Source organism: Telopea speciosissima, chromosome 3 (assembly GCF_018873765.1).
Source record: "Telopea speciosissima isolate NSW1024214 ecotype Mountain lineage chromosome 3, Tspe_v1, whole genome shotgun sequence".
In the NCBI taxonomy this organism is placed as follows: domain Eukaryota; kingdom Viridiplantae; phylum Streptophyta; class Magnoliopsida; order Proteales; family Proteaceae; genus Telopea; species Telopea speciosissima.
In genome coordinates, this window is record NC_057918.1 from 741,687 (window position 1) to 755,554 (window position 13,868).

Consider the following 13,868-nt stretch of genomic DNA (forward strand, 5'->3'; position numbering starts at 1 on the left):
CCCTATCATACGTCCTAGGATTAACGTGCTCTAATCTAGCCTTCCAAACTAGACTACATCCCCAACTTATAAATACATTAGATTATACATTCACATCATTCAACTTAAAATTGTTCATCGGGGTTCATTGCCCATTGTTATTGTTCTTGGATCCTTTGGAACAGTCCCTTAACTTTGGCTTCTACCCTGCTTCCTGCCAAACTATGATTCCATGATTCATTGTAATAAAAAAAGAAGTTGCACACATAGTGGTTATCTTAGTTAGTAAGTTCGGGAACAACAATTGAACGGAAATGAATACGTACGGCAATTACATGGATTAGACAGTAATAATACTTTTAAAAAATTCGATTTCATAAAATGCATACGATAATAATACGGTACGTGTTTAATATGGATATAATACGGCATAGACGAAAATAATACTTTAAAAAAAACGGACATATATTCAGTATATAACATGCATTCACCACCTAATAAACAAAATAATATCATGATTTTATGAACTAAAATAAACACAATAATATAACATGCTCTATAACATCTCTAAGATTATCATTTAACATACCAAAATATCAATAATCTACAAGAAATGAATGTAGATTGTCTGAAAATGAGATGAGCAAGTTGATTACCTTATCATTAAATCATTCTTCCAACATTACATTTCTTTCTATCTACATTGAGATAATCATATATTTTTAACCAGATGTGTTATTGTGAAGGGGGATGAGTTCCCACTAATTAACCAACACAAGACAAGAGGGAGAGTTCCAGATATGGATCTCCATTGTACACATTAGCTACAAGAGACAGAAAAACAAGAATAAAATAGAATAGAGATTGAGCCGTTCTCGCCAATATCACACCAGATTCATTTGCTTCACTATCACCATCAAAGTTCAAAGACCAGAGAAACAAGAGGAGAGTACAAGACTTAAGTGCCGCTTTGTTGAACGGAGATGGAGGGTGGCTACTGTTGCCTACTACGGTTGGATGTTCAACGCAAATCGAAAGGGACGAAAGGGAAAGTGAAATCGTTTCCCTAAATTCTTATCTTTTGGGTATTTTTTTTAAAAAAAAAAAAACGTATAATATATGTATTATACGAGTATAATACTCAATCGATTAAAAAACACGTTTTTTTATAAAAAATACGGAAAAATACAGGGACAGGAGTATTATACATTTAAAAATTCAGGTACGCATATAATACGCATATTTACTAACTAAGGTGGTTATATACCCGATTTGAACAAAGGACAAACCTAGTGACCCAAGGTATAATTCGGAGAAAGAGGTATTTTCACAATAAATAAAGCCATATTACTAGGAAAAATACTATGAACAAGATGAATGTCCCAACTACCCTAACTAATAAGGTCACTACTGGGGATGCCTGTGCACTGTAGATGGGATGAGAAAACCATGTATACTTGGAATCCATAGTTCATACCAAATACTTGTAGAACAACCATCTACAATACACTTATAAACTAAACTTTGCAAAAAAAAAATCAAGATACTAACTATACTATTCCATGTCCATTACCCTCTTCTATGATCCATCGAGTCATGAAGCAAGGAGCTTGTAGGAAAATATTCAGCTTTTAAAATAGACCCCCATAAACTAGTAGGGTTAAGTAATAATCTGCAACGCAATTTAATTAGTTGAGTTGTATTTGAGCATAAGCATATCTCAAACCCAAACCCCCAATAGATTTAGGTGTACAAATCTTTTTCCAACAAATAAGACTAGTCTTTCTTAGCAGCATCCAGATAGAAATTAATTTATAGAATCAAGCTCAGTACAAATTAAAATAAAACAATAAATAAGAGGATATAGAAGACAAAACCGATCGAAGCCTGCATGAGTAAGTAGATTAGCTTTCCACAAAGATAACCTTTTTCTCAACTTGACCAACAACAGAATTGTTGTGTTTTATAAAATGAATTTCCGAAATACCTGTGTGTGTTTCTGATTATGTTTGACAATGATCGATTTTGACCCATCTCTTGAAGGGACATATCCGTTGGGAAGGGTATTTCTAATGGATCCTTCTTCTCTACAGTCTCTCTCATTCTCAATTTATCTCTAGTTTTCTTTCTAGAATTTTATTGTTTTGAGAGGTCCTGTTATTCCATTTTCTTTGTTGACTGAGCATGACCCGAACGTGTCTCGACGGGACCAATAAGCGAATGCAACGACTACTAGAAGGGCCAAGAATTGTTTTATCTTGGAGGCTGATTCGCAAGAACCTGGCTTGCATTATAGTACAGTTTTAAGGAAAGTATCAAATGCCACGACTAAACCCCCTAAGTTTCTCAATGTAATTTAAAGTTCATGACATAAATTTGGTGCATGAGTTGTTGACATCGACCCTACAAAATAGATAAGTACTCTAAACCCCTTGTTGCATGAATTTTCATGTCTGATTTGAATATTATATTTCCAACAAGAACTCAATCTTGCAACCTTAGATCGTGAATGAAACAAATTAGTATTCAAGTAAATTGAATCATGACCCATTTCTTTAATACCCAAAAGAGTAGTTTACTGCCTCTTATCTTCTAACGAAACATTTCTACTAAAATACACACCACAGTTATCAAATTTTTTTTTTCTTGCGCTGATAAATTAGAGAACATATCAAGAATTGATCTAATGGTCAAGACATCATTAACCGTAACTCTACACAAAAAAATAAGGAAAAAAAAAAAAAAATCATTAACAAATAAAAGATATGAGAATTCAGGAGCCCTTCTAGCCTCCTTAATAACTGTAAACATATGAAGATCACACTAAACCAACCTGTAAGAGTTTTTGAGAAAATTTATCAAAATATTTGGGCGTGGGCTGCTAGGGAGTTCAAAGAAGGGGTTTCCCATTAAACTTATCATCAAAGACAAAAATGTCATTAAAATCACCAATCATAACAACTGGAAGAGAATTAGCTAGTCAAAAGAAAATCATACACAGTGGAGTGGACCAACAATGAAGGAGCTCTCATCTCGTCCTCATCCTCCCTTCCTCACCCCACTCTCTCTGTCTCTCTCTGCAACCCTCTGTCCACGCCAGTGAACTCAGTAAGTTAGCACGCTCAAAATGTGAAGGAGCTAGTTTGAAAGGTCCTATTGGGAAGACTTGGAAATCCCCTATAACATGACATTATGGAGCTTTCGCATGACGACCAAGAAGATTTTTTTTTAATTATCAGAAGAAGCTAGCAGCAAAGGCTGTGTCGGCCGGCCAACTGCCCAACTTTTTTCTTCTATTCTTCAGTTGCAGGCCTTCTACCTGATTTATGTTCTTCACGAACATTAATGTACTTGATGCTTGGAGGAGTACTACCTATTTCTATTTCATCACAACCTTCTTGGACTCCTTCATCACTTGAAGATGAACCTTTCGATGGAGCAACCGATCGAGATGCAAACAGAATTCAGAACAAAACACCTTACATCTAAAGTTCGTTGCAGAGAGAGTGGAGTGGGGAAGAGAGGACGAGGACGGGATGAGGGGTGATAGGGTAGTCGATCCGTAAAGGTTTACGTGGACAATTATTTATAGCAATTTAAACATATCAAGGGAGAAGAAGAGGTGAAACCTTACTTTTCTAGATAAATCAGAAAAGTAAATATAGAGTGAATACAAGGGAGTTAAAGTAATTGCCCCTCGTCCTTATTTTTAACTGTAATTAGTAGTTAGGGCTCAGCAGGCGGGTACTTCTACTCTGCTGGTGCTAAGGCTAGCCTGCAAGCATTTTCGTTGTGACCTTTGCCACTTGCGTCGGTGGATCCAATAGTGATACATACTATCAACAAATGGAATCAATTAAATCCCCCACCGGAATTCCTTATAATCTTTGTATGCAAGTCTGAACTTTGAAGGGAATATTACTCGTTCCGGTGTAGCAGCAGTTTCTCTTTTTCTTTTTCTTATCCGCTTTCTTTCTCCTTTTCTTTTTTCTAGGGCAGCTCGATTCATACTCTTATAATATTCCTCTTGCTCCTTTCTGCTTTGTTTTTTTTTTTAAAGGTAAAGAGTCAGATGACCGGTCGTCACTCGTCACAGGCATTCAAAATCAAAAATTTTTTATAAAAAAAAAAAAAAGAGAGAGAAAAAGTGAAAAATCCCTTACTTTTATTCCCTCCTCGTTCTCCTTTTCTTTTTATTTTATTTTATTTTATCTTATATATCCCTTTTTCTTCTCCAATTCTCTATAGCTCGCATTATTGATCATGTTGAATTCAAACCATTGGATGTCCAAGTTGTCACGTATTGAACATCCTCAGTAATACTGCTGCACGCACTACCTTGCTTATAGGAAATTGAAGAAGATAAGTCCCATTTTCCTTTTCCAAATGAGAGATGCTTATCGTGGTTAAAATGGTCAATTAGATTCATTATCTTTTCTTTTTTTTTTTTATGTATATATTTATGGTAATTAACTCGTTTATTAATATAATTAGATAAAGAAGTAGGCCCTCTTTCTTATTTTTATCATGTCATGTCCGTCGTCCCAGTCTCTGGTCGTTGTCGAGTACACAGTACACACAAGGCAGATTTTCCCATATGATAAAATCATAAATAGACTAAGTCAAAATGTTTCCCTCTCCGACATTTGCGTGAGGGGCTGGCGATCCGATCCGTCTCTGTCCCTGAAATCTCGCCACCGTATTCCGCCGCTCTTCCTCCGGTCGCCTCTGCTGTCCATCACCACCGCCGCCGTCACTTTACTTTTCAGTGGTAGACTGATAGAGCTTGCCCAAACAGAAACCCAAACCAACTTGATCCGTACACTATCGACCTCTTTCTGGCTTTTTATGAAAGACATTTCCCTGCCGCGCCTCCTCCTCAAAAGTCGAAAACTGGGCTTCGGTTTTCTTGAACTTTCCAGGTAAGGAAGAATAATTAAACACCCCAAGGCAGCTTCTATCTTCTTCTCTCCATCTCTTTCTCTGCATTCCTTTTCATTTCTCCCTTCATTATCGCCTAACAGTCATTCTTCCATAACGGAATCTTTTTGAAACATTTCTGTTTTACCCCATTTACGTGGTGTGTTCCTTCTTGACTTTCGTTCATTTTGTTACATTTCTATTCTTCTCTTCGGAGTTCACTGGGATTTCTTCCAACATTTCTTGTTAATAATTTGTAGTTTCCTTTTCCTGCTCCCTAGTCCCTAACATCCCCCCGCCACCCCCTTTTCAAATCAAAGAAGAAGAAGTAGAAGAAGAAGGAGAAGGCCTTAAATTTACCGGGGTATTTCTCACCCCACTGTGAAGGAATCTTGGGAAACTCTTCTTTCCATCTATTTTGATCAAATCTTTTTCTACTTGATGGTTTTACTCTTCATTTCCTTGCAGATCGCGAAGTTGGAGATTTAATGCGTTGCTAACGCTGATATTTGGCATCTCCTGTGCCAAGATCTGTTCAGGATGCAGGGGAAGCTATACAAGCCTACTCCACCGCCGCAACTCTCCGATTCCAATCGGCGGATCATTGACTCCAACAGTTCATCAAAGCGAGTCTATCAAGTCTGGAAAGGCAGTAACGTAAGCTTCCTTGAACCCTCTATTTATTACACTGGTGATGCAATCTCTTTCTATGGCCGTTTTTGCTTTCTTTCTTCTGTTATTTTTCTTTTTCCTGTATTTTTTTTTTTGTGGGGGGGGGGGGGTTGTTGTGGAAATTATTCTGATCCTTCCCATCTTGTTATTACCGTACATGACATCCTGTTAGTGCTATCTGCTGGTTGTTTTCCCCAGTTTGGATACAATTTTGTGAACCATTGTCTCACAGCCTTCCCAGTAGGGTTTTTTTTTATTATATCATCAGCAAGTGCCTCTTACTTTGAATGCAATAGGGAGTTTATTCACTGAAAACTCCCATGATACCAGTGCTAAATGTAATGTTGGAGAAAGTTTGTTCAATTGAAACCTACTCTGTGATATATAAAGGGATCAAAATTGCTTTCCTTTTCAAATCAAAGAATATGAAAACCTTTTGCAAGCAATGATACAAATGGAATTAACACACACTCTGGATAAGACTCAGATTCTTCTTCTGGAGGGAACAATAATACAAAAATGTGAAGAGGACTTAACTGAGTCTCGCCAAATGCAAAATATCCTTTGTATGTTCTGCCATGATCTTCTATTTTCTACAACATTGTCTTGGGCAAGTGACTCAAATGTATTCTCCATTGGGGCTTGCATGTGCTGGTTAGGTATGGTATTTCGGTAATGAAGACTGTGGTTTCCAGAGAAATGCGGACTGAAAGTAAAATGCCAAATAAATGCAAATTAGTCTTTCTCCCTTTTATATGGTGCCATCAGGCACTGCTTCTCCCATGATTGCTTTTCTGTTTCTTTAACAGGGTTATCCTCTGCAATTGACTTGAATCATGCTTCTTCTCTTAGATCAGGATTTGTCCAATTATGTAGGATGTGGATTCCTCAAAGGTTGACTTTTCTATTTATTCTCTTACACTATAAATTGTTAATTCTTCCCATTAATTGAAATTAATCATTCTTCCTCCAAAATTAGATGGATATTCCAGTTTTTCATAATGTATCAACTTTTTAACATAATTCTACAAGAATTTGTAGCAATTTATTTATTTTTCCCCATCCCTTAATCTTCTTCTGTTGGGAAAGTTAAGGCAATCTGTTTTTCATCTCTAGTTGTTCAAACATCATTGTAGACTTCTACTATGAGCTGTATCATGCAACTAAGGCTGTAACACTAACTGATCTACCTATATATTCAACCCCTCTCCCCCCCCCCCCCCAAAAAAAAAAAAAAAAATAAAAAGAGAAGAAGAAAAGAACGTATGCATAGGATTATGATATTTGAAAATCATAGGATTGTTGAACGTTGGACAGTGAAGAAACAACATGTAAACAAACTGCGGTGTGGCCTTGCGAGCTCTACATGTGGACGCGGCGACATCCAACAGTGCCAAGCTCGAGAAGGGGGAAAAAAAAAAGAAGAAGTGCAATCGAGCTCACCGTTGGATGTCACTGCATGCACGTGTCAAGCTCACAAGGCTGCACCGTAGTGCACTGCAGAGGATTTTTATCTGAAATGAAGATGTTGAGATGGATGAGTGGTAAAATTAGAAAAGATAAAAACAGGAATGAACAAATTAGAGCTAATTTAGGTGAAGCTCCAATACAAAATAAGTTGCGAGAAATTTGTTTGAGGTGGCATGGGCATGCAACGAAGGCCCTTAAATGCTCTAGTAGAGAGGGTTAATTTGATTCAGATTGAAGCAGCTATAGGAGCCTGGGGTAGACATAAAATGACTCTAGGAGAAGTGGTGAGGAAAGCTATGCATAGCTTAGGACTAGTAACTTGAATCGAGCTGATTGGAGAAAAGGATCCATATGGCCGGCCCCATTTAGTTGGGATAAGGCTGTGTTGAGTTGTATTATTTAGTTGGAATAGGTTGTGTGGTTGTGTGTTTCCTCTTCCCTTGCAAACCACTGAATATTGGTTCATCTATGGCATTTTCATGGTCTGACCGACCATATTCTCCACCTTGGCGTGATTCCAACATGGCATCTTCACAACCTAGCCAACCATATTCTCCGCCTCGACGTGGTTCCAACAAACATCCTGTGATGCCAAAAACTTTCATTAAGCATTTTACGTGCTACTAACTGTTTGGTGGCTTATATTGATAATGATTCTTTATACCTTATGTTCCAAAAGAGCACCTCAATTTTGAGACAATTAATTTAGAGGCAGAGCGTGAACCAAGTGAAGTGAACGACAATGATGGTGATGTGGAGCGACACCCTTGTTATATTCTTCATTCTGTTTTGATCACTCACAAATTCAAGAAAAGATTGGCGTCACAGCAGTATTGTCTTCCTGTGTGAAGTGCAATGATCACTTATGTAGCATGGTCGATGGAGGTCGTTGAACTATTGTCGTCTCTGAAGACATTCGTAAGTTGGGATTGTTGAGTCACATCCAACTCCATAAAAAAGTTGCTTGGGTGAACAACACTAATCTCAAGGTTACTGATCGGTGTTTGCTCACCTACTCTATTGGTAGATTTGTGGATACAATACAATGCGATGTCTTCACTCTGAAAGTGTGTCATATTCTTCTTGGTTGACTGTGGCTATTTGATAAGAAGGCACAACATTGTGGGTATGCGAATAACTACTCTTCCAAGCACGGAAACAAAACCATGAAATTTCTTCTTGCTAAAGATCTCCCCGACATTAAACTCAAGAAAGTAATGGGATCGTTCCTCCTCCAACATGTTGATTCAGACAACCTCCTTGGTCCTTTTCCAAACTCGATGGAGTCGAGTTCTTTTCAGAGGAGGAGAATTGATGCAGTAGCACTTGATTGGTTGGATCAACATGACCGAGTTTGGAAAGCTAAACCCAGACGAAACCGGTCCAACCTAGGTTTTTGGTCCACTAGGAGTTGGAAGTAGTTATTTAGTAGTTTATATATTTTTAAGTCTTTTATTTGTTGAGTTGCATACGTAAGAATTAGATAGATAGAGTTTGAATTGCAAGTTGCAAGTTATTTCAGTTTTAGAGTCTAACTAGGAGTTTTTGGTTCTCTTTAAATACTTTCATGTACCCAACAATGGACAAAATGAATTGAATAGAATAATATTGGTTTGCCTATGTGAGTGTGTGGTTGTATGTTTCCTCTTCTCCTGCAAAGTTTCTTCTAAGAAATCTTGCCTTCTCTTAACCGGTCCTCCACCATACTATCTCCTCTACTCTTTTTTTTTTTTTGGGGGGGGGGGGGGGTTGGGTGGGTGTGGGTGGAAGGGTGAGAGATCATGATTAAACATCTTTCACTACTTTCCCCGATGAATTTCCCCCTTTCCTGTTTTTTTTTTTGAACACCTGGTTTCTTTACTCAGTGAGTTACATTTTTTAGTCATCAATTCTAAATTTCTATTCTTGATTTGTAATTTGGTGAAGAATAATTAATTATTTTCTCTAATAATATAAGATTATTTCTGGTCAAAAATAACATTTGATAGTTCAATTGGAAGTGACTCTTGTTTTGTATATTCTCAAAGTTCTGATGTGAAGATCTTGCATGCATTATAAAATCTTCCTAGTTATGGAAAGAGATTCACAATTTTTATTAGCCTTTTCCTCTCCGGTATAGCTCAAAAGGAACTGATCCCCACTTTCTTTAACACGTCTTGCAGAGGTTCTTTCTTGGAGGCAGACTTATATTTGGTCCAGATGTTAGGTCACTATTATTTACAGTATTTCTAATTGTTACTCCAGTAATATTGTTTGGTGCTTTTGTTTCTCAAAAGCTGGTTACTGAGTTTCCATACCATCTCGGCAATCTTATAGTGGCGATTTCTGCTATCTTCACAATATATGTGAGTTTTCCCTTTTCTTATGTATATTTCTACTAAAGAAAAGTAGCTAAAAGCTTTGTTCTTGTCACATCTCTGGAAATTTACTTTGTTTTTCCCCAGATAGATGATTGCTTACTCTATCTGAAGCTACTATAATGATATTGGACATATTATACATTTATACCACACTACGGTTCAATGGGATTTGAAGGGATTCTAGGGTTTTGCTTTTCTCTAAGAATCCATGCGCAGAAGAGTGAAGACCAAATTCGGTGGATTTACTACAGGGATTTAGTTCACAGTACCAGTGATGGTACCAGTCTCCACTGATACTGATACAGATACCGATATGGATTGGCCATATCAGGCCAGATCCGACGATTCCACCCCCCCCCCCCGGCGGAATATTCCAACCCTTTTTTTTTTCTATCTTGGCCTCAATTTTTTTTGTAAATTAATCCGATATCGGCCACAGATCAGCCGATACCAATACCGATTCCTAAATCTGAGAATCACCTTTTTCTGATTTCAGAATCAGGGTGATTCTCATGTTAATTCAATGGTAGGATCCACCCAAATGAAATGCTGACCCTCCTTATTTTGATTCTAGCCCAGGTTCTAGTATCGGAATCCCATCTTTATGTTGGCCTAATATCCAAAAGAGAACTTACGTTTCACTTTGAATCTTCCAAATCTGAGGTCATCTTTTTTTGTTTTTTTTTTTTTTTATAACAAGCTTTATTATCTAAACCCATGGGGGAAAACCACCCCACAGGAGGTCATCCATTATACTTAACCTGAACTATGCCATTTGAGTGACTCTAACTAGATGATGGGCTAATTGAATTTGGAAATTTTCTTGTCTCCATTACTGAAATGATGACTGCTTGTCAGAGAGACATTAGTTTGGCTTGACTTTTCACTGTCCAACGAGTGCTCTAACAGTTGGACTGTTCTATTTCAACATGTTATTGGATTTGCAAGTTCCAATTAATTTCATGGGATAAAGAAGGTTAATTGGGCTGCATCATGTACCTGCGCCCAGACGCAGCCGTGCACGAAATGACCAGCGTACCCTGGTGCTTTCTGCCTTTTAGGGTGTGCCGGTCATTTCGTGCGCGACTGTGTCTGGACGCAGGTATATACTGCGCCCTGCGACCAGTTAGCATTCCTTTTCTTGGAAGTTTTGTGTGTTTCTGAACCTTCTCCATTATGCGTTACCCCAAAATGCATGAACCTCTTTACCAGCCACCTGCGGAGGGAGTGGGAGAAGAAAGGCAGATGAAAGACAATAACTGTAGTTTTGTGGATGTTAGAATTTTGAGAAAACTGTTAGGATCTTTGGATGTATATTTGGTTACTTTTCTTGGCAGATTCTTTGCTTAAAATGGCTGATTGATAGTGCTGGCTTGCTGACTCATGCAGATAATCATGCTTCTCTTCCTTACATCTGGAAGAGATCCAGGAATTATTCCTCGGAATCTTCACCCTCCTGAGTTGGAAGATGACGGTGATGCCTCTAGCTTATCCACAGACTGGGCAGGAAATCAGAGTGGTGCTCCAAGCTTACCACCCACAAAAGATGTCCTTGTCAATGGGACGGTAGTCAAGGTCAAGTACTGTCACACATGCATGTTATATCGACCACCACGATGCTCCCATTGCTCTATTTGCAATAACTGTGTTGAGCGGTTCGATCACCATTGCCCTTGGGTTGGGCAATGTATTGGGAAGGTATGCTCTAATTCTTAAAATCTTGTTCATTGCATTTACTTTGATATTTGAATTTTGCCCTCTTAGTGCTTGTGAAAGTTGGCTTGGGATGTCATAATGAGTGGTGTAGAACCTTGAGTTCACCATTCTTATCAAACCATAGTAGTCTCCTTTTACATGGACACTTAAAATATATTAGATACCTGGCAAAGTAGTAGCGTCGCATATTATGCACATTTGTGCAACGTAGATTCTAATGCTGTTGCAGCATTCTTTTCAATAGATATGATCATACAGTTAAAGAAACAAATAACTATTTTATATTGAATCATTACACTGGTCTATTCAGACTTTTCACCTTTTTCTATTGAGTGAAGAGATCTCATTGTTTGAAATCATATTTGATCGGTCCTGGTTAACAGCTCTTTTTCCAGATGCTTTTGTCCTCTCATCAAACTAACCGATGATTAAATTGTCTTTGATGCAGAGGAATTACCGATTCTTTTTCATGTTCGTGTCTTCCACGACCATGCTGTGCCTATATGTTTTTGCATTTTGCTGGGTAAACATCAGAAAAATAATGGAAATCCATCATTGTAATCTTTGGAAAGCTCTTCTGAAATCCCCTGTTTCAGGCATCCTCATATTATACACATTCATAGCTGTTTGGTTTGTTGGAGGGTTGACAACATTTCATCTCTACTTAATTTGCACGAACCAGGTTTCCTTCAACTCTCATCATCCTTCACAAGCATCCATCATTCTAGTTTCCTTAATTTTAACACAAATCTATTGCTTACACAGACAACTTACGAAAATTTTAGATATCGGTATGATGGAAAGAGGAATCCATATAACCTTGGATGGGTTCGCAATGTCAGGGAGATCTTCTTCTCCAAGATCCCCATTTCTAGAAACAACTTCAGGGCCAAGGTGCAAGAGGATTCATCTTCTGCCTTCAACACCTCGCTCTCAATGGGCCGTGTTATGAGCCCAGAGATGCCTAAAAGAAGCTTTGACATAGAGATGGGTGGGAAGCGGCAGGCTGTTGCTGCAGAGGAGTTTGAAGATATACAGAATCAAATTGAGAGTGTAGCCGCTTTGGAGAGGTGTGGGACTCAACCAAGACATACCAACTGGGTTCAGAAAGGCAACTGGGAGATCACACCTGATTTACATGCATTGGCTGCTGAGTTTGGAATTGAACATGGCTTAACAGATAGAGTAAAGATCGGAGGCCATTGAGGTGATAGTACAGAAAGAGCAAACATGATCAAATGGAGGTTGTCTTATTGTTCTGGGAGTCGAGCACAGGAAATCTATTCATATTACTGGAACTAGCTGGACCAAGAGTAGTGGGGAGATTTCTGCTACTAATTGCATCGTATAGAGGTGTTGTTTTGATTGAGAAGATGGGCCTGTAGGTTTTGTTTCTTTTGTTTTTTCCTTTGTTTTTTTTTTTTCTGGTGGAGAGAGAGGTCGATGGTTCAAAGTATTTTGTACATTGGAACTGTTACTGTAGTTTGCGAGGGTAGTTGATGGTTTACATGGTGTGTCTTTCATGCAATTTGGGTGTTTTATTGTTTCTTCTAAAGCCAGGGCCCCAGTTTCCTCTTAATTTTTTGAGTTGTACTAAAGTGGAACATTTCCCGGCCTGAAGCAAAAGGAAGATTCATCACCCACTTAAGAAGGGCAGGGTACGGTTGGTCTCTGTGGTATGTGGACTCGAACTGATTATCCGAGGAAACGCCTGGTCTTGCTTATACTTTCAGAGGTGAGCATCACATGGTTCATAACGCCCAAAACTGGCCCATGGTCAATGGGATATATGTTTTAAGGACTTCATGGCATACCCAGATTAGTTGTAGCCCAAAATTGCACCAAAATACATGATCAGTGCTATTTGACGAAAGAATGTCACTTGCAATACTGTGTCACTGCAGTGATTTTTGTATCAGTGGCTTCAGTTCAAATCACAGAACAAGATGATTTTTAGCATGTTTTCCAATGGATGGGATGAAAACCCATCTACTTACATATCTGCTGCAGCCTTTAGTAACAACTAATAAAGCCGATGCAGATGCAGGCATGTATGTATTTGGTGGTGTGGTGGCAAAGGGTGGGTTGTTTGAAGGTGACACTTGTTTCACCCACGTTGTAATAACAAAGAACATGGGATGGGAGCGGAAGAATTTAGAGGAGGTATTATCAGATTCCTAGTGGCCCAATTTGAAAATAGATGGCGTCAACATGGTTCTTGGATTCATAAAGCAGAGGATATGGAGAGTCGGCCAATGAAGAAGAGACCAAATCTTCACGTCTCCTGCCTTTCCAGCGTGGAAGTGGAACAGACTCACAGCGTTTTTTAGTAGACGTATAAAGGCCCCATTGCTGACGAATGCTTTTTCACAGCCTTGAATTTGAAAGGCGTTGAGAGGGAAGAGGCTGCAACAGAGGATCCTAATTGGTGTGCACGTCCTGTGTACGTTTTATTCTGTATTTTTCAAACAATAGTGTATATGATAAAATCGCATACAGGCAACACAGAATCCCATGTACTCTTGGGGAAGGGAAAGAAATTGTTAAGAAGAATACTTGAGGGAGTTCCAGCCCTTTTGCTATTCATATCTAGACCCCAGTGGGGGAACCAACCATTAAAGAACAAATTATGAAGGAAAAAGAATAAATAACCAATTTAATCCTGTGTTTAACCTGAGAAATAAGCATCGAATCATGTACATTTTTTTGAGAACAAAAAAAAAAAAAAAAAAAAAAAGGACCATTTAGCAA

At 38.3% G+C, this 13,868-nt stretch overlaps 1 protein-coding gene across 2 annotated transcripts; it reads left to right on the forward strand.

The window, feature by feature from the left end:
* The first annotated feature begins 4,824 nt into the window (after positions 1-4,824).
* On the forward strand, positions 4,825-12,622 carry LOC122653590 (probable protein S-acyltransferase 7). 2 transcript variants are annotated; one of them, XM_043847479.1, is made up of 6 exons: positions 4,825-4,901; positions 5,368-5,556; positions 9,204-9,386; positions 10,791-11,099; positions 11,566-11,799; positions 11,883-12,622. In XM_043847479.1, exons 2-6 carry the CDS (start codon positions 5,440-5,442, stop codon positions 12,321-12,323), a joined length of 1,284 nt encoding a protein of 427 aa, XP_043703414.1. In that variant the 5' UTR covers positions 4,825-4,901; positions 5,368-5,439; the 3' UTR covers positions 12,324-12,622. The 2 variants fall into 2 exon arrangements, with proteins under 2 accessions (XP_043703414.1, XP_043703413.1); XM_043847478.1 differs by lacking the exon at positions 4,825-4,901 and having other exon boundaries at positions 5,249-5,556.
* The last annotated feature ends 1,246 nt before the right edge of the window (positions 12,623-13,868 follow it).

Excerpts from the sequence above, each read along its gene's own strand:
- LOC122653590 (XM_043847479.1), top strand. The coding sequence starts at position 5,440 with ATGCAGGGGAAGCTATACAAGCCTACTCCACCGCCGCAACTCTCCGAT. Across the intron at positions 9,387-10,790 it reads CTGCTATCTTCACAATATAT|ATAATCATGCTTCTCTTCCT; the intron begins GTGAGTTTTCCC and ends TGACTCATGCAG. Across the intron at positions 11,100-11,565 it reads TTGGGCAATGTATTGGGAAG|AGGAATTACCGATTCTTTTT; the intron begins GTATGCTCTAAT and ends TCTTTGATGCAG.